Here is an 18057-nt window from a genome sequence, read left to right as displayed (position 1 = left end):
GAATGCTAAATACGGCAAGGAATAGAAGCAAACCTTTCCAAGCTAAAGCAGTGAGTAAAGGAAGAATGGAGAGAGGCCAGGGAGGGCCAGGGACCCCAGACAGTTCCCTCCCCTGACCTGGCCTCTCCCCTTGCCCAGCTACCCTCTCCCAAGAAGACTTTTAACTGCCCTCCACAGTCTAGGGCCCCTTCTGAAATGTACTGATCTACCGACATGAGAAAAAGCTTTCAGCCTGAACTTCCAAGGCCCTGATCGCTTGGCCCTGACTGCCACTTCCCCGTGGTCCCTCCACATCCCTATAGCCCCAGCTCTCCACAAAGCACAAGGCTTATGCGCCACCAGATCTCTTTCCACTCTTCAAACACATCCTAAATTCAGCCAGAGCCTGCCCTCTGCCCAGCCTGTTCTAAGGCCCAGTAGCTAGCCACCCATCCAAACACTTTCTTTCCTTCAAGGAGCCTGCACTCGCCCCCTATTCGCAGCTGTCTTTCCTCCCCACCTCCCATGCTGGCTCCTGCATCTCTGTTCGAGCTCCTAGCTCACCCTCTTTGTCTGGAGTTATCTATGTACAAGTCTCATCTCTGTAAGACTGAACTTTCAGAACAAACCTTGGCTTTTCCATCTCTGATGACCCCCTGCCCCCCAGCACAAAGAGAATAGGTACTGAATAAATGCTTATTGAGTTTCACCCCATCTCTCTCGACCTACAAAGAGTAGGTGGCTCCCAGGTAGATGGATGCGTGTGGACTTTGTCGTTGCAGCCCTGCCATGTGCACCACTAGCGCCTGCGACCTGGAGGAGGTCCCCCTGGATGATGATGACCCAGACAGCATGGAATTCAAAATCCTGGAGTTCTATGTCAAACACCACGTCTTCAAGAACACCTCTGCTGTCCTCTCACGAAAGCTCCCGAGAACAAGAAGTTTGTCCCAGGCAGGACCAGCAAGGAAAGCATGGACACAGGGACCGTGGACTTGCAGAGATTCCCAATCCACGGAGAAGGCCATAAATCTTGCCAAGAAAAAGTCATCTTGGAGAACACTCTTTGGAGTAGCAGAGAAGGAGGACTCTCAGAGCTCGCCTCCGGAGTTCCGTTCGGAGGGACCTCAGAGTGGTCCTCACGGTCCGCAATGGCCGAGGTCCCTCTCCAATGCGGAACAGCGCTTAGAGCGTGAAGGTAGGCTTTTGGGGATTCTTTCTCTCCCGCGGTCATGTCTTTCCCTTCTTTGTGCACCTGGGGGTTCACCTCCTCCCAGCTGGTAATGGGGCCTTAGGTAGGGCACTCTTTGAACCTCAGCTTCCCAACCTAGTAATACTCAATTCTAATTTCCCTGCTTTTCTCAAGACTGAGAAGAAAGGAAGAGGGTGGCCGGGAAGGGTGACGGGACTGGTTTTCTGGCTCCACCGTCTATAATTAAACTTGCTGCCCAAATTCCTAATTCTCAGTGCCAGAGACCAATAGAAGAGAAATAGCCCCAGCTGGGCTCAGGCTGCTCTTCTTCCTGAGGGAAGTCAACTCCTCTCTCTGGGCCTCTGCGTTTCCATCTGTACATTGGCCTCTGGAGGTGCATGGGAAGATCAGATAGCTGTACACAAAAATACTTTTCAAAGTACAAGCCACTCAAAAAACCACCAAGAAGAATTTTGACAAAATCTTCCTTCATTGGTACGAAACACATTGTACTGAACAAAACATTTTCATGAAAGGCTTTATCAAAATTGCCCTTGATCCACAAACCCTGGCATAACCATCTTCTTCCCCTCCAACAATACCTTGTGCCCAATGCCCAGATTTTAAAAGAAACCCCCCTCCTGCTGGGCTGACTGGCCTGTGTAACTTGTCAGTAATTAGTCAACAGGTGGCAGTAATGTCTCAATTTTTAAACACTGTGATGGCTGGCTTCCTTGGAGAATCAGCCCGCACAATGACAGCTTTAGATCATTCACTGTGATCAAGGAACCTTCCATTTCCTATCAGATTTATAGAATTTCAGGAGAGGGGAAGTTAGGGTCGGGATTACCTGGGGAACTCCTCCTTCCCACAGGGGTACAGCAGGCTTCTTCTACCTGGGGTGGTATCTGAGCTCTGGAGCAAACACAACAGTTTGGAGGCACCTCAATAGGCTTTTCTGCTTGTCCTGTTCTTTGGAGTTTGCCAGGAAACAGAAGATTTTACAGACTTTAACCTTCTGGCTTTCCTGAGAAAAATGACGTTCTGTATTTCAATATTACTGAAGTGTCATTTGACCTTTTTTATTTTCTAAAATTTCCAGATCTCTGTGTAGATATATAGATATCCCTACAAAAGTAGAAACGGTTACCTCCTAAGGAGGCTTAGCTTTAAGGATTTAAGTAGAGTTGTTCCTCCCTTCTCACCTTCCTCTCTCCTTGCTTTCTTGTTTAGTTAATTACATGGGTAGTTAGTTGGTTTTATGTTGGGTGTGACCCAAGAGGGACTCACGTTCTATTTCTATTCTGCCACATGTAAATCAGAGCTCAGCAGTTGGCTTCCCCTGGGTTCTTTTAACTAAAGCTCTCAATTTAGCCTGCGCTGCCATTTCCAGGGCTCAGACACCAGGCTGGAGTGAGAACTTATGAGGTTATGTCCCAAGACCAAAGTCTCATAGTAAGAGGCCTTGGAATGTAGAAAAATGAATGTCAATACCAATTTTAGTAACACCAACCCGGGTTTTTTTGTGAATCTTTTTTTCTCCACAGCTATGATTCACTACAACTTCAATAACATAGAGATTATTTTTCTCTCCCATAAAAGAAAACCACAGTTTGGCAGCCCAGGCTTGATCTACCAGTTCCACAGTCTTTAAGGATTCCTATTCTGCCATCCCTCAGCTAGTTGCTTCCAACCTCTAAGTCACCTTAAAACCCAAGGTGGCTGTTGGGATTCCAGCCATCATGTCTACATTCCAAGCAGGAAGAAAGAGGAAGCAAGGGAAGGACAAAAGGGTATCTCCTTCCTAGATAATTCAGCTCCATTTCAGAGAGCTTTCTTAAAACTGTACCCAACTTCTTACATCTCAGTGGCTACTCCTTACTGCAGACGAGGCTGGGAAATGTAGTGCTGTCAGCTTCCCCTGGCATTTCAGGGATCTGTTACTAAGGAAGAAAAAGAAAATGGATACTGGGTAGGAAACAGCGGTCTCGACCATATGGAATTCTCTCCCAAACGCCCTGCCTCTTCTCTTTAAGACACATGCCTCAAGCCAAATGCCTTCCCAACCCCACTCTCCTGCTCTCCTTAATCCCACAATGAGCCCCCAGAATAAACTCAAAAGGACGGGCAGCCTTGCTGTTCTCTCTCCACGCCCATCCAATGTTCCCTTGCCTATCAGATGGGACCAACTCTCATGAGAAGGGAATTTTTTTTTCCAGTTTTTAAAATTAAGGTATGAGAATGGGAATCCTAACTAGAGCTAATTCATCTGAGTCAAAATGAGGTTGCTTATAGTTTTTCCTGCACATTATTTCACCTGCATCCCTCCAATCCGCAGAAACAGATACACATACACAGGTTAGTCAGCTTGGGCACCTCCACGTCTGCTGGGGGTCCTGTGATTGCCCTGCCACATGGCGGGGGCTGGGGGATGGGGAGGGACAACCTTGGGGGCCCTCATCTGCCTCCTTTGAGGGCAAGGTGGGTGCAGGGTGACTTCCATGGAAGAGAGCATGTTAATCACCCTGCAGGCTGCACAAGGTTGCAGAGAGGGAAGCACGTGGGAGCTCTCCTCTCCCAGCTCCTGTGGACACAAGGGAAGAGGCTCCCACTGGTGTTGGGATCCAGCCTCTTGCCACCTCCTTCGGTGGGTGGCCAGCATTCACGAGCAAGCCGGTTGGGCTGCAGTAAGGTGATTTAAAAGTGGAAAGGGGGCTTCCCTGGTGGCGCAGTGGTTGAGAGTCCGCCTGCCGATGCAGGGGACACGGGTTCGTGCCCCGGTCCGAGAAGATCCCACATGCCGCGGAGCAGCTAGGCCCGTGAGCCATGGCCGCTGGGCCTGCGCGTCCGGAGCCTGTGCTCCACAACGGGAGAGGCCACAGCAGTGAGAGGTCCGCGTACCACAAAAACAAAAACAAAAAAAAGTGGAAAGTACTTTTGGTTGGGTTATTAAAATGGGAAGGAAAAGCATTGATCCTTCTCTCCTTGACCTCTCCAATTATCCTCTCTCTAATCCACTCCTGATCTGGTTTTGAACCCTATGGATGGAGCATCACGAAAAATGTGGCTTTTTAAGGAAGCCATTAGGCCTTTTTTTAAAGGAAGGCATTGTGGACAGAGTGTCAGTTCCCATGGCCTTTCAGTGGATGCCCTGGGGGGTGAAGGGAAAGCCCCAGAGCTCCATGTGATGGGCGAATCCAGGGAGAGAGGATCAGGAACCACCTTGGCAGCTCCTTAGGAGGTCAAACCCTGCTTTTCATGTGACACAATCCCTCCCCGGACCCAGGCCTTGCCTCTCTTATCTGTCCTGATTGACAAGGTCCGGGTATTCCCCTGGGCACACCAACCTTCTGGCCAAAACCCCACTCTGTTACTTTCGTCAAGTCTTATGAATTAAATACTGTTGTTCTTAAACATTGCATGATACGACAGCTCTGTAACAAAGGCAGAACTTGTACAAGCTTCTAAAAGTTAAGAACTTAGGGATGGATCAACAATGTAAATTTTACTCCCAAATAACTCAGCAGTACTGCCTGCCCTCCCAACCCGACCCCATCCCCTACCAGGGGCAAAGTCTACTTGTCCTTCACAGGCTATGACATTCAGGGGGCCAGTGCCATTTAAACCTTCATGTCCCCAAATGCTTTACCCTCTAGTTACGTGTGCAAATTCATGACATAAGGCTTCTCCTGGATTCTAAACTCTTGAAGGTCGTGGGTTCGACTTTATGCATCCTTGTTTACCTATCAGCATTTTTCGCATGTTTCCCACTAGACGGGGAGGAGAGAGAAGACAGGTGACCACACAAGCAAGGGGAGTTCAGTGTTCACTTGATCATGAGTCATGGATATGGCCTGAGAGCAGGGATATTTCTCTTTCCTCCGTGACAACCCCCAAAGGCTTGTCACACCGCTGAATGCCCTCCTATGTACATAGGGGCCAGCTCTCCGAGATATAAAGGATGTCCAAAAAAAAAAAGAATAAAAATAAAAGCATAATGAGCATTCCCTCAAGCAAAGAACTAAGCACTCCCTTTTGTGTTTCCTCCCTTGCAAAGGTGCAAGGGGACCCTAATTTTGCAAGACTTCAAAAAGAGGGTGCAGTTGTTTCGAGGTGGCAATCATTCCCCTGTGCACTCCTCCTCCGTCCCAGCCTCTGCCAGGCAACTGCCGGCGCTTTCTGAAGAACGGACTCCCCTCCACGCACACTCCCGGCCGCTTCCTTTCGCTCCAGGCTGGTGTTTTCATTTCGGGCAACTGTGCATACCAATGAGCTAGACGAAGTTCTGGGAAGGGCCTGTCAGCACCGTTTTGTCTTGTTTCAGCCGTGGACCCCAAAGTTGTTTCCATTGCCAACCGAGTTGCTGAAATCGTTTATTCCTGGCCGCCGCCAGAAGAGATCCACAGCCAGGGAGGAAGCTTCAAGTCCAGAACGACTGTGGCACGCCAGGGTCCCCAGTACCAGGGCTTCCAGCCTGAAGCTGCAGGTGGGAAGAGAGGTAAACTTCCCTTCTGAGTGTTTGCACTGGGCTGCCTGTCTGCCAGGCAGAGGTTCTACAGCATTTATGTACTTATTCAGCTCAGGGCTCTGCAACTTAGGAATCTCTGCTAAGCTGGCCTCAGGGCACGACAGCAACATGCTGGAGGCACTGACCTTTAGCTTGAGAGACCAGCCCAAGCCAAGGGCAGCTGGAAGCAACAGGCCAAACTCACTGCTAAGTCCAAAGAGAAGTCTCCTACTGAGGGGCAGGAGGAAGTACAAAGCGTGCACTCAACCTGGTCCACAGGGGGAAATGCATGTTAGATTTCATCATGTTAGCCATGGCCAAGGACAAGTGTACTCGAGCAAGTGCACAGGGTATAGGTGCAGCATCGCCCGGGGATTTATGATATTGCCTTGGGCTCCTGTGAAAAAGCAGGGGGTTGTCAGGTACCAGGCCTGGGGCAAAACGTGAAGCAGAACTGAGAAGTAGTGATCAGACTGGGTCAGTTGTCACCAAACTATAGCAAGAGGTAGGACTGTGGATCGCATCCGACTTGCAGGAATTCTAGAGTTGAGGGAAGCAGGACGAAGTGCCACAGGAAGAGAAGTTCAGTCCGGCCATTCCCTCAGTAATGACTATCCTGCCCATGGTTCTCTTTCCCAAACTCCAGTGGATGACGAGGGTCCAAGCTGGCCCCTGAGTTTGCAGTACGCCAAAACACAAGGCAAAAGAGTTATCGTCAGACGTGGTGGTGGTGTCTCCCAAGCTCAGAAGCAAAGTGGTGAGTTTGTCCACCCCGTGCTGTGCTGCTGGGACCACAAACTACCAAAGGGGCTTAGAGAATGAGGTGCTGGGAAAGAACCCTTCTGATAGCAAAAAACAGTGTTCCCACTTTATTGCTATCTCGTGTGTGTCTGGGCCTCGTAAAGCAATACCCCTACACCAAGCAAAAGCTCAGGCTCTCATCCTTTGCGCGCATGAGAAATTCAGGCTGCCGTTCTAGCAACTTTCCTGGAGAGAGGCGGCAGCGTCAGATAAAAACTACACGTGGGCAGTGGAAGCATGCAGTCCTTCTTTTCCCAGGTGACTGGGGTCTCAGACTTCCTACCACCTTTGCCAGATGTATTTCCTGGCCTCTCCTCCCTTCTCCCTCTGGGACAAACACGAGGACTCCATGACTTCAGAGACTGTGCCATAAGGAAAAAGGGCCGTCTCTGTTTGGATTCCGCTCTATAGCAATGACCGTTTTCCTAATGATGCATGTTAGCACATTTTGAGACAAGAAAGATCAGACTCCACCTTCCCTGTTCCCACACACACACCAACTGGAGCCACCTCTCTCTCTGTCTGCCATGTTAGCCTTTGGGGTGGGAGACCTTATTCATTTTATTTACTTATACTCCACCTTGTTGTAAAGACACAGCACACAAAGTACACATTTTAGTAAGGTCAATCAAATTTGAAAGATACTGTAAAAAGAAAACAGTAGGAGAATAGGTGGGTTTAGGAATGAGTTAAATTCCCCAAATGCAGGAAGACTATACCCCCCTCTTAGGAGGCCACAGTGTGGCTCTACACTTCCTAGCAGCTAACACAAAGGGGTAAGATGATCAAGTAGGGATTTATGGTGTCTATATGGAAAAAGCACCATCTGCTCAGGACAAACCCAAAGGCCGAGAGAAACTGCTCCTAGATATCTTTAGAGATAAGCTCATGTATCTTCAGCAACATTTGTACAGTAAATAAAGTGATGAGTTTCACGGTGAGAACTGTGGGAGTGATGGGGGAAGAGAGAGAGGAAAGAGGGGGACTGTGGGAAAGGGTGTCTGGAATGGTTTGGGCCTGATCAGAAGAGGCAAGGTAAGATTTACTTTGCTGAGAATTATGAAGGGCATGTCTTCCTCAATCCCTAACCAGGCTACAAGCATCGTCCCTGGAAACATTTAAGATTGTTTTTTCTTAAAAGAAATAACTGGAATTTTCCCCTGGCAGACGGAGAAGACCAAATAATAGCCAGAATCGTTGAGCTGCTGAAATATTCGGGGGATCAGTTGGAAAGAGAGGTAGGGAGCTTCTTGAACTAACGAGTTTTCTTTCTGTGTCCGCGCGCGCTGGTACCCAAGAATGGAACTGTACTGCTGCTTGTACTCCTTTTCAAAGTTCTGGTTTCCACTTAGTCCTAAATTTTATTTCCCTTGGACTCAAAACTCTTCATGCTGGCAGCATCTCAAAAATGAATCACTTTGGAAAACATTAAGTAAACCTTCTGGAGCCTCCTTGGAATTTTTGGAAATGAAAAAAGTAACTTTGTTTTTGCAGGAAAAAGACACCAATAAATTAAAATTTGCTGAATAGAATTATGAATCTAGTTCCCCATGTAACTGATCCTCAGGGAAGTTTAGACTCTTGCATTTGCCCTGCAGCCTGGATATCTGTGTCCCACAGCTGCTCCAAGTCTGGAGTCTTGTCTGAAATCTCCCCCTAGAAAGGCAGGACTGTTCTCTCTCAGCAATTCGGCCAGGGGGCAGGTTAGTGTTAACTCGGAGAACTTTGAGTTTCCTGCCATTTAGAAGTTGAGACCAGTCATTCCCATCAGGAACGTGTAGGAGTTGCCTTCAGGTAAAGAGGTAGTGAGCAGGCCCCCCTGTAGTCAGGGCTTCTCAGGGGATCTTGTCCGTGTCTGCCACCCACTGACGGCTGCATAGTGTCCAGCATCTGTGCTTCAGGGGCTGGCCTGTGGACCCATTCCTTTGTTTGGCCAGGATCCATGGGGAAGAAGTCAGGTCTGTGGGGAACTCTGCAGGAGGGGGAAACAGCACTCACTGGCCAGCCAGCCAGCCCAGTCTCAGCATGCTCTGTGGCTCAACACCTTTGTCACAGGTGTGCCCAGAGGATGGTGACCAGGATGGGGGAGGGCAGATGAGGTGGTGCAGAATGAGAAACACTGAGGAAACCAGGGGTGTCAGACCAAAGAAAAGAGAAGGGGGTATGGGAGTTTCAGGGCCACACTACGGGGTGGACAGGGGTGCAGAAAACAGAAGAGGGCACATGGTTTAAGGACACCCCTGTGTTTCTCCAGAACTAACATCAACAGATAGGAGTTACAGGGCAATTGATTTCTCCCCACTTTAAGAATGAACTTTCCAGCACTCAGTGCTGTCCATCGAAGCCAAGGGCTGCCTTGTGAAGAAATGATCTTCCTGTCTCTAGAAGAATTCCAAGTAGATGCCACTAACCAGCCCACAGTTCAGTACTTGAACTAGGAAGGATCTGACAGGCGTGCTCAAGGATTCCTTACAGCCCAAAGTTGCTGTGGCTCTCACGGCCGTCTCCTTCCAAGCCTCCCCCCGCCGGGGCAGGGACTTGCAGTAGGTCAGGGAGGCCAGGGACGAGGGCGTGGTATGAAGGTTGACCCTTCTGGTTATGAAGAGAGATGCTTTCCTTTTCACCCCACAAATTACCACTTTAAAAACCTCACTTTGCCTGATGCACTCTCTTGATGATTTGGGGGCAATCATTTACGTTATTTATGTAGAAAACATGGTGGTGGTTCTCTTTATGTGGTTCCCCAGTAGAGGACTCTGGTGGGAACACACAGAAGCTCTGTTTGTGCTCTGTGGGTGTAAGTTCCCCACAGAATGGGACAGTGACAAGGAGGAGGGGACCTGCCATGTCTGCAGAGGGTTTGCAAAGCCACTGATCCCCGAGGGCACTTGCGGGCCCCTCCCGCACCTCCGAGATGCCAGAAAGCCAGGTGCAACCCCAAGGGGCAGGGGGGCAGAGTGGGTACCCTGTGGAAGGGGTTTCTTTCTGGCGTTTCATTCTTTTACTGTGCTGGCATGGTCCTGGATTCCAGCTGCCCACTGGAGGTTTCGAGTCTACCTTCTTCCACTGGGTCATGACTAAGAGGAATCCATTCTTGGTGTCGAGGATGTTTCTGCTTCTTATAATTCAAATAGGCCCCTGTGTCTCCTGGAAGTTGGGAGGAGGTGGGCTGGGCTCAGATAAAGGACACGGCTCCACTACAAATCTTTCTGTCGCATCTGACTCATGCCCAGATACCCCTTTTAGAAACCATCTTGGTTGAAAACCTGCTCAGCTTATCATTCCTCAAGGACAGAACTAGTTGATTTTCAAATAAACATATAGTCCCTGATCACTGAGAAATTTGTTTTCACATGACAACCATCACTTTACAGACATTGCAAGGAGGGCCTTAGATGAGGATGATGTATGCTTTATGACACAAGCCTTGATTTTTCACAAGCAGAGGCAGGGACTTCCCTGGTGGTCCAGTGGTTAGGACTCTGCATTTCCACTGCAGGGGGCACCAGTTCGATCCCTGGTCGGGGAACCAGGATCCCGCATGCCTTGCGGCATGGCCAAAAAGAAAAGCATCTCGCATCTTGAAGCATCCTGGACAAATGCTAACACTTTGAGAGTACTTTCCGCCATGTTGAGCACAACACAAAGTGTTTTACTCAATTACCCTGTAGTACAGGTACTGTCATCCCAGTATAGAGATGACAAAACTGAAACCGAGAGGTTAAGTTCTCCAAGATTGCACAACTAGTAAGAGGTGTAGCAGGAGGGTTTGAGCCCCAAGACAGTGATTTCCAGGCTTCAGATTCTGCCCATTACACAACCACTAACAAAGCACTTTGCACTGGGTTACAACCATCAGTAGACTGCGAGCCCTTTGAGTGAGGGGCTGAGTCTTAATCGTCCGCAGTACCACCTCTTGGGTACTCAGCATTCAGGAAACATCTGTTGAATGTCGAATGAATGGGCTGTTCAGTTTGTATTTGTCCCCATGAAAGGAATTCACAGAGAAGGTCCATGTCCAATCCGGTCCTGCAGGACATGGCACCATGACTGAGACCAGAATTGAGGGTTTTCCATTGGGTGTTTCAGTTGCCCAGTGTTGAGTGGGAGAGTTTGCCTGCCCGGGCCAGGCTGCTATACTGAGTGCTTCTCCTCTTGCACACAGTTGAAGAGAGACAAGGCTTTGATGAACAGCTTCCAGGACGGGCTGTCCTACCCTGTTTTCAAGACCATCACAGACCAGTTCCTAAGGGGTGTGGACACCAGGGGAGAATCAGAGGTCAAAGCTCAGGGCTTTAAGGCTGCTCTTGCAATAGACGCCACGGCCAAGCTTACAGGCATCGACAGCCATCCCATGAACAGGGTGCTGGGCTTTGGAACCAAGTACCTGAAGGAGAACTTTTCGCCCTGGATCCAGCAGCACGGTGGCTGGGTAAGTGCATCCTATTAAAAAATAAATCTTCCCAGAACTCAGAGCAAATGGGATGGAAAGGGGTTTTTTTGGTTTGTTTTTTGTTTTTTTTAAGTGAAGGGAACACATCTTTGAAGCGGTTCTCATGGGTTTCGGACACTTGAGTGGCAAGAGATTTATCCCATTGATGGGAACATATTTTTTAGTGATTATCTTCATTATCAATAAATATTTACTGAGCTTCCAAAGGGTATGTGGGGTAAGTGTGTGGGGGGAGAGGGACTGGTCAGATATAACAGGAAATGAAAAGATGTTGATATAAAATGTTTAGATAGACATAATTTCTGTTTTCACAAATTTTGCAGGCAACGGAAGTCTAGCAGTGAGACAAGGAGAGGCAGATAGTTCCTTATTCTCTCAGATGCTGATGGGGTGTGGGTGTAATTCTCACGCAGAGGTTCAGGGCTTATGACATTTTGCCATTGCTGCTTGGACCCAGCCATTTTGACAGGGACATTTTGATAACTGAAGAGCAGTTAAATTTTCATGTTTTTAATTACCTGCTATCAGGCAAAACAGACCTCTCTACCCCGATCCCTCACCTCAACCCCTCTCCCATCCTTTTCCCGAGATTTCCTTAAAACTGCCATGTTCAAATGGCCTCATAAGAGTAACCTTTTCAAAAAGCTTTACCCCATCCAGAACTCTAAATCTCAACACAGTTAAGTGCCCTATGTATGAACGAGTTCTGAGAGTGTGTTCATAAGTCCAACAAAGTTACCCTAGGTACCCAGCTAACACAATCAGCTATATAGTACTGTACTGTAATAGGTTTATAATACTTTTCACACAAATAATACATGACATAAAAAATCAAGAAAGCATTTTGAATCTTACAGTACAGTACCTTGAAAAGTACAGTAATACAGTATAACAGGTGGCATATAGGGGCTGGCATCGAGTGAACAGGCAAGAAGAGTTACTGACTGGAGGAGGGAGAGGAGGGAGAGCTGAAGGATCGTCAGCAGTAGGAGACGGAGGGCAAGCTGCACTTTCACTCATGCCCGACATCGATGGCACAGGTTCTGGTTCCTTGCTGGAACCAGATGCACGTTTGCATCTTTGAAAGTTCGCAACTTGAAGGTTCGTGTGTAGGGGACTTACTGTAGGCCTAGGGCATTTTTGTCTGTTCAAGCCCTTCTTAGGAGGACATACACTATCATTAGTCCTCTTTCCACTAGAGTGGTCCAGGGGCCAGGAGAAAGTTTGAGTCTGCTCTGGACATGGCCCTGGGGCCTCCAAACAGGCTTAGTGTCTTGGCTACCAGACGGAAAGTACAGCTGATCATGCCTAAGGAGTGAAGTGCCCGCCATGGTCTCCAGTGGCTACCCATCAAGCAACCCAGACTTCTGTTCTTTCCTATTTTCCACTTTTGCACCAGACATGATAGCCCTTAAGCAGCTAATCTGAACAAGGTTCTTAGGTGTTCTAAATTCAAGCTGCCTTAACTCACGCTAAGAGGAAGACAGAATCCTCGATCACTTCAGCTTTAACTGCTCTTCCTTCCAGGACCCCCTCAAGTCCCTCTTCTGCCCCAGAGCCCTTCCTGACTACTCCGGCTCAAGACTCTTACCAGCCTCTGACCTTTTACAACACTTCACGTTTGCATTATGATTATATAGAGGAAATTACCATCATTGTTGGTCTTAATATATTTTTCCAGCGAGATTATAAGGATCAATTGGGCTTACAGGCCCATTCTCAAAAGTCTATTAGTTAATTAATGTAGCTGAAATGCCAAAAGTGTTCTATGAAAAACTGTTTCTACACCAAAAGCAGAAGCAACAAAAGAAAAAATAAACTGGACTACATCAAAATTAAAAATATTTCTGCTTCAAAGGATACCATCAAGAAGGTAAAGGTAAAGGGAGGGCTTCTCTGGTGGCGCAGTGGTTGGGAGTCCGCCCGCCGATGCAGGGGACGCGGGTTCGTGCCCCGGTCCGGGAGGATCCCACATGCCACGGAGCGGCTGGGCCCATGAGCCATGGCCGCTGAGCTTGTGCATCCGGAGCCTGTGCTCCGCAACGGGAGAGGCCACAACGGTGGGAGGCCCGTGTACCGCAAAAAAAAAAAAAGAAGGTAAAGAGAAAACCCAGAGAATGGGAAAAAATATTTGCAAATTATATATCTGATAAGGGACTTGTATTCAGAATATGTAATAAATTCTTACAACTCAACAATAAAAGACAAAGAACGCCACAATTTTTAAAATGGGCAATCGATTTGAATAGACATTTCTTCAAAGAAGATATACAAATGGCCAGTGAGCACATGAAAAGATCCTTGCTTGCCATCTTCATTTCAACATTAGGGAAATGCAAATCAAAACCACAATGAGATACCCACTAGCATGGCTAAAATAAAAAAGACAAGTGTCAGTGAGGATGTGGAGAAATTTGAATCCTTATACATTGCTGGTTGCACTCTAAAATGGTCTGGCCCCTTTGGAAAACAATTTGGCAGTTCCCCAAAAGGTCTATACCCAAGAAAACTGTAAACAAGTGTTCACATAAAAACTTGTACATGAATGTTCACAGCAGCATCATTAGTCATAATAGCCCAAAAGTGGAAACAAAGAAGTTTATCCATGATGAATAATGAATGGAAAAACCAAATGTGGAATATCCATACAGAAGAATAATATTTAGCCATAAAAAGGAATGAAGTATGGACAGGTGGATGAACCTTGAAAACATTATGCACAGTGAAAGAAGTCAGACAGAAGGGCCATATATTGTATGACTCCATTTATACGAAATGTCCAGAATAGACAAATTCATAGAGACAGTGGTTTCCTAGGGCTTTGGGGAGAGAGAATGGGGTGTGACTGCTGACAGACACAGAGGTTCTTTCTGTGGTGATGAAAATGTTCTAAAATCAGGTAGAAGTGATGGCTGCACAACTTCATGAATATACTAAAAGCCACTGAATTATATACTTTAAGAGGTGAGTTTTATGGTAATTTCAAAAAAATCTGTTATGAAAAACAGTGGTTCTAATTCTAGTAAGCAAATAAAAAGAGGAAAGAAAAAAGAATACAAAAAGTTTTATTAGTTTTTAATTTGGCTGCTAGTGCTAGAGAGAAAAACAGTTCCAATCAGAGAAAACAGATGGATTTTTTTGGGGTAGAAATAATAAAGGGAATTTTCAAAGCCTTTAGAATTTTGTGGCACTAGTTCTTTAGCACTTGTATTTTCAACTCAAAATTTATTAGTTTACTTTTCCAGGTCATCATAAATCTTAATCTTAAGTCTTGGCCACAGTTAGGTTTAATTTGGAGCACGTAGCTAGAAATTAGGAGAGGGAAGAAAAAGAATAAGAGGGGAAAGGACTAATTTTTTCCGAAGTTGCAGAGACAGAGTTGCAAAAAATAAAGGATGCTGCTGAAAGAATATTTATGAGTTGATACAAACTATGAAAGTGTGGAGGAGATGTGCATTGAGACGGGTGCTCCGTCTCCCTGAAGAGGAAAGAGATGAATCTGGGTGGCAAGCCTTCCATTGCCCCAGGGATTTTAGTGGGTCTCTGGAGTGTCCTCGTAGTGTGGTGCGGAAGGAGAAAAACTATTCCTAGGCACACATTTTCCAGGAGCTCAGGGTTCCTAATTATCTTAGTCATCCACATTTCATAGGAGTGCATCTTATCTTCCCAACGAAACTGCAAATCTGTGAGGGCAGAATTATGTATTTCATGCCCCTTTTTCTCTCTCATAGTTTCCATTACTTTTACATATGTCATAGATGTTCAGCCAAGACTTGTAGGATAATGAGTCGATCAAATGAATGAATAGCGACTCTATCCACAAAGCATGCCAAACAAGCCACCATTTGATTTTAATTTATTCCTTGGCCTTTTTGCTTTACTTGAAGCACCATTCACATCATTACCCTGTGGTCCTGCAACCTCACCCCTTCTACAGCACTTTGAAAGAAGAGGTTTGCAACCTCCATAGTCATCAACCTTTCAGTATCTACTCTTTTGAATTTAACCACAGAATCAAAGACTTTTCCCATCTATTCGGTTAGCCCTGGGTGTGTAACGGAAGTCCTTATCTGATAAAGTTTTCCTTTCAGGCATACCAAGGATGCCAATCACCTTTCCAAACCCTCCCCCAACCTTAACATGGTCTCCAAGCCTTGGGTCATGCCTGGGATAAGAAAGCAGAGTTAAGAGGCATATGTTTCCACTTCAACAGTGAATCCAACTTGGAATTTTAAGAATCTATTTCTCTTTTTCCCCCCCTCTAGGAAAAAGTACTTGGGATATCACATGAAGAAGTAGACTGAAACATCAGAGGATCTGTAATCTGGAATACTCATGGTCCAACTCTGATCTTGTGTACATCAGTCTTAGCACAGACTATGGGAGAAAACAAAAATGGACAAGGCAGATGGACCATCAAAATCTGCAAAACCATTATTCCTGCAAATCAAGAGGCATCAGGAGAGGCCTTGAAATCTCCGGCTCATAGAATCTAGTAGCATGGCCCTCGGCATCCATGTTTTCAGGTCTCCACTGAGTGTGTAAGGAAGTCTAGAAAGACAAGTGGTAATTTTCCATTCAAATGCTTAGAACAGAAGCCATCACCCTGCCTCTGCTGGCCACTTTAGTGAAAGTGTGTGACAGATGTTTGTTGACCTCATGAGGGTGAAATGATAAACGGTGCATTTGCTTACTCTTTGGATTCCAGTACTACTTATTTTTCAAACTTCACTTGAGATGGCCTGATAATGACATTGTTTCAAGCCTACCTTTAGGCCGATGTGGCTGTTCGTGTTGGTAGACAGAGCTGAGACTCCTGAGTTTACTGCTGTATCCACTAGCCTGGGGAGAGACTGCTGTATCTGCTTTTTCTTTTTTTTTTGCAGTACGCGGGCCTCTCACTGTTGTGGCCTCTTCCATTGTGGAGCACAGGCTCCGGACGCGCAGGCTCAGCCGCCATGGCTCACGGGCCCAGCCGCTCCGCGGCATGTGGGATCTTCCTGGACCGGGGCTCGAACCCATGTCCCCTGCATCGGCAGGCGGACTCTCAACCACTGTGCCACCAGGGAAGCCCCGTATCTGCTTTTTGACTCACTTCTCTTGGAGAATTCTTTGGCAGTTTGAAAAACTTCCATTTGGCAGAAAACGACTATTCCTGTCACCCTTAACTATCTCAGTGACCCCACCTCTACTTCTCGAGGTTTCTAGGCCTTTGTTATTTTTTGTGGTAATGATTAGTGGTTGGTAAAATAAATATACAGAAAGATAGCGGTCAAAAGAGTATGTTTATGGTTAAAATAAACAGTAAGTAAGAGTATAAGATTTCTGTGAGGATCATATAAGTTAATTTATATCAAGCGCTTAGAACAGTGCTTGGTATTTAGTGCTGTATTCACTTATGTCCACTATTATGTGCTGCCCTCAGCTAAGCTGAAAACTTCCTCTGCTTTCAAAGCAGTCACTGATAGTTTTTCTGAAACTGATACTGTTCAGAATGAGGCTTTTTAGTAAGTGAAGTATATTCCACAGTACGTGTTTAAGACACAAAACAATTTTTAAAAATACTATCAGGGCTTCCCTGGTGGCACAGGCCACCAGGCCACGGAGCAGCTGGGCCCATGAGCCATGGCTGCTGAGCCTGCGCGTCCAGAGCCTGTGCTCCGCAATGGGAGAGACCACAGCAGTGAGAGGCCCGCGTACTGCAAAAAAAAAAAAAAAAAAAACCTATCAAATTAGTCTTACAAATTTCTGGCTCCCTAGCACCCAGCACGTAGCCTGATGTAAAGTAGGAGTTTAATAGACCTTTGATGAACAAATAAATGAATGAGTTCATCAGACATATTTTCAGCTTCAAGGGAAAGTTGGAGCTATCTGTTATCACATGCTTCACTACTCTGCTCTGGATTAAAATGAGTTATTCTCTTTTACCTTCTTCCCCCTTCATTGAAACTCACAAATTTTAGGGCTAAAGGAGTTTCCTTTTACAGATGGAGACACTAGAGACCACCTCCTCTCCATTCCAAACTATTTGCAGTTCCCCAAATGTATTATGTAACCTTGTACCTCTGAGCCTGATAACATTTTCCCCACTTGGACTATTCTTATCTGTCGGTCCTCTTTCCCCCATTTTCCCTAATCCAACTAATTCTAGCCTGTTTTTGCAAATCCATTCCTTCATTTTCTCCAGAAAGCATTTGCTAACCCTCCCTGGGCCACCATGAGACTATATTTGGATGCCTTTCCTCATAAGGATGTTCCATATCACCCTGTATAGAGACATTATACCTAATACATTGTATCATAAAAATAAGTCTTTTGCACTGGATTATAAATTATTTTGTAAACAACTACTATGTCTAATTTAACTTTGTATACCTAATGCCTGGCATAATTTTAGTGCACATTTGCAGAATCACACCCTAGCCTCACTGCTATAACCTGTAAATCAGTAAGGTTGGAGCATGGCCCAAGGTATGTGTAGTTTTAACAAGCTCTCCAAGTGTTCCAATATCATCTGCAGCTTCTAGCCAAGATGAAGTACTAGTAACTGAATTTAATCTCCTGCTAAAAACAACTGAAAAAGATGAAATATATATATAAAAAAACCAGTTATCAACACATTGTGCATCAGGTAATGAAGGACTGGTCCCTGAGAGATGAGAAAAAAAGTGAGCCTAATGACTGCCGTAGATTACTGCAGGTAGAGTTCCCAGGCCACACTGCAAGGAAGAGAGCCCACACAGGGCTCAGCACTCTCCCTGAAGAGAGGAGATACAGCCTGGGAGTCCAGGAAGGCCAAGGCAGCTAAAGTTTGTAGGGCAAATGGAGAGAAGAAAATGGCACATCAAGCTCCAGAGATTTGCAGACAGTTCCCCCCAAGTTTTCAGATGAATACTCATCAACCTGTGCATATCGAGAAGTTACCCAAGGCTTGGGAAAGAAACGCTTGAAAATATTAAGTGGCATACTCTTCCAGGCTCACACAGGGCTGGGAGCAGTGCCTATTTCCACTAGCCAGAATGGAAAAACCTCAAAATCCACATGGCAATAGGCAGAATACACAAAAGAATTTTGCCTCAGTAGTGGGAAAAAATTAGCCCTAGACTAAACATACTTCTGGTTCTC

At 46.3% G+C, this 18057-nt stretch overlaps 1 protein-coding gene across 2 annotated transcripts; it reads left to right on the top strand.

Moving 5' to 3' along the window:
- Positions 1-768: 768 nt before the first annotated feature.
- Positions 769-15569, top strand: BCL2L14 (BCL2 like 14; the record flags this gene model as incomplete). Of its 2 annotated transcripts, none has more annotated exons than XM_079715717.1 (5): positions 769-1177; positions 5496-5657; positions 7647-7717; positions 10645-10911; positions 15198-15569. In XM_079715717.1, 5 exons carry the CDS (start codon positions 769-771, stop codon positions 15234-15236), a joined length of 948 nt encoding a protein of 315 aa, XP_079571843.1. In that variant the 3' UTR covers positions 15237-15569. The 2 variants fall into 2 exon arrangements, with proteins under 2 accessions (XP_079571843.1, XP_079571842.1); XM_079715716.1 differs by having other exon boundaries at positions 5496-5669.
- Between the last annotated feature and the right edge of the window lie 2488 nt (positions 15570-18057).

Source organism: Hyperoodon ampullatus (assembly GCF_949752795.1).
Source record: "Hyperoodon ampullatus genome assembly, chromosome: 11".
Taxonomy (NCBI): Eukaryota; Metazoa; Chordata; class Mammalia; order Artiodactyla; family Ziphiidae; genus Hyperoodon; species Hyperoodon ampullatus.
Note: the sequence above shows the minus strand (reverse complement) of the source record. Positions and strands in the feature narration are given on the sequence as shown.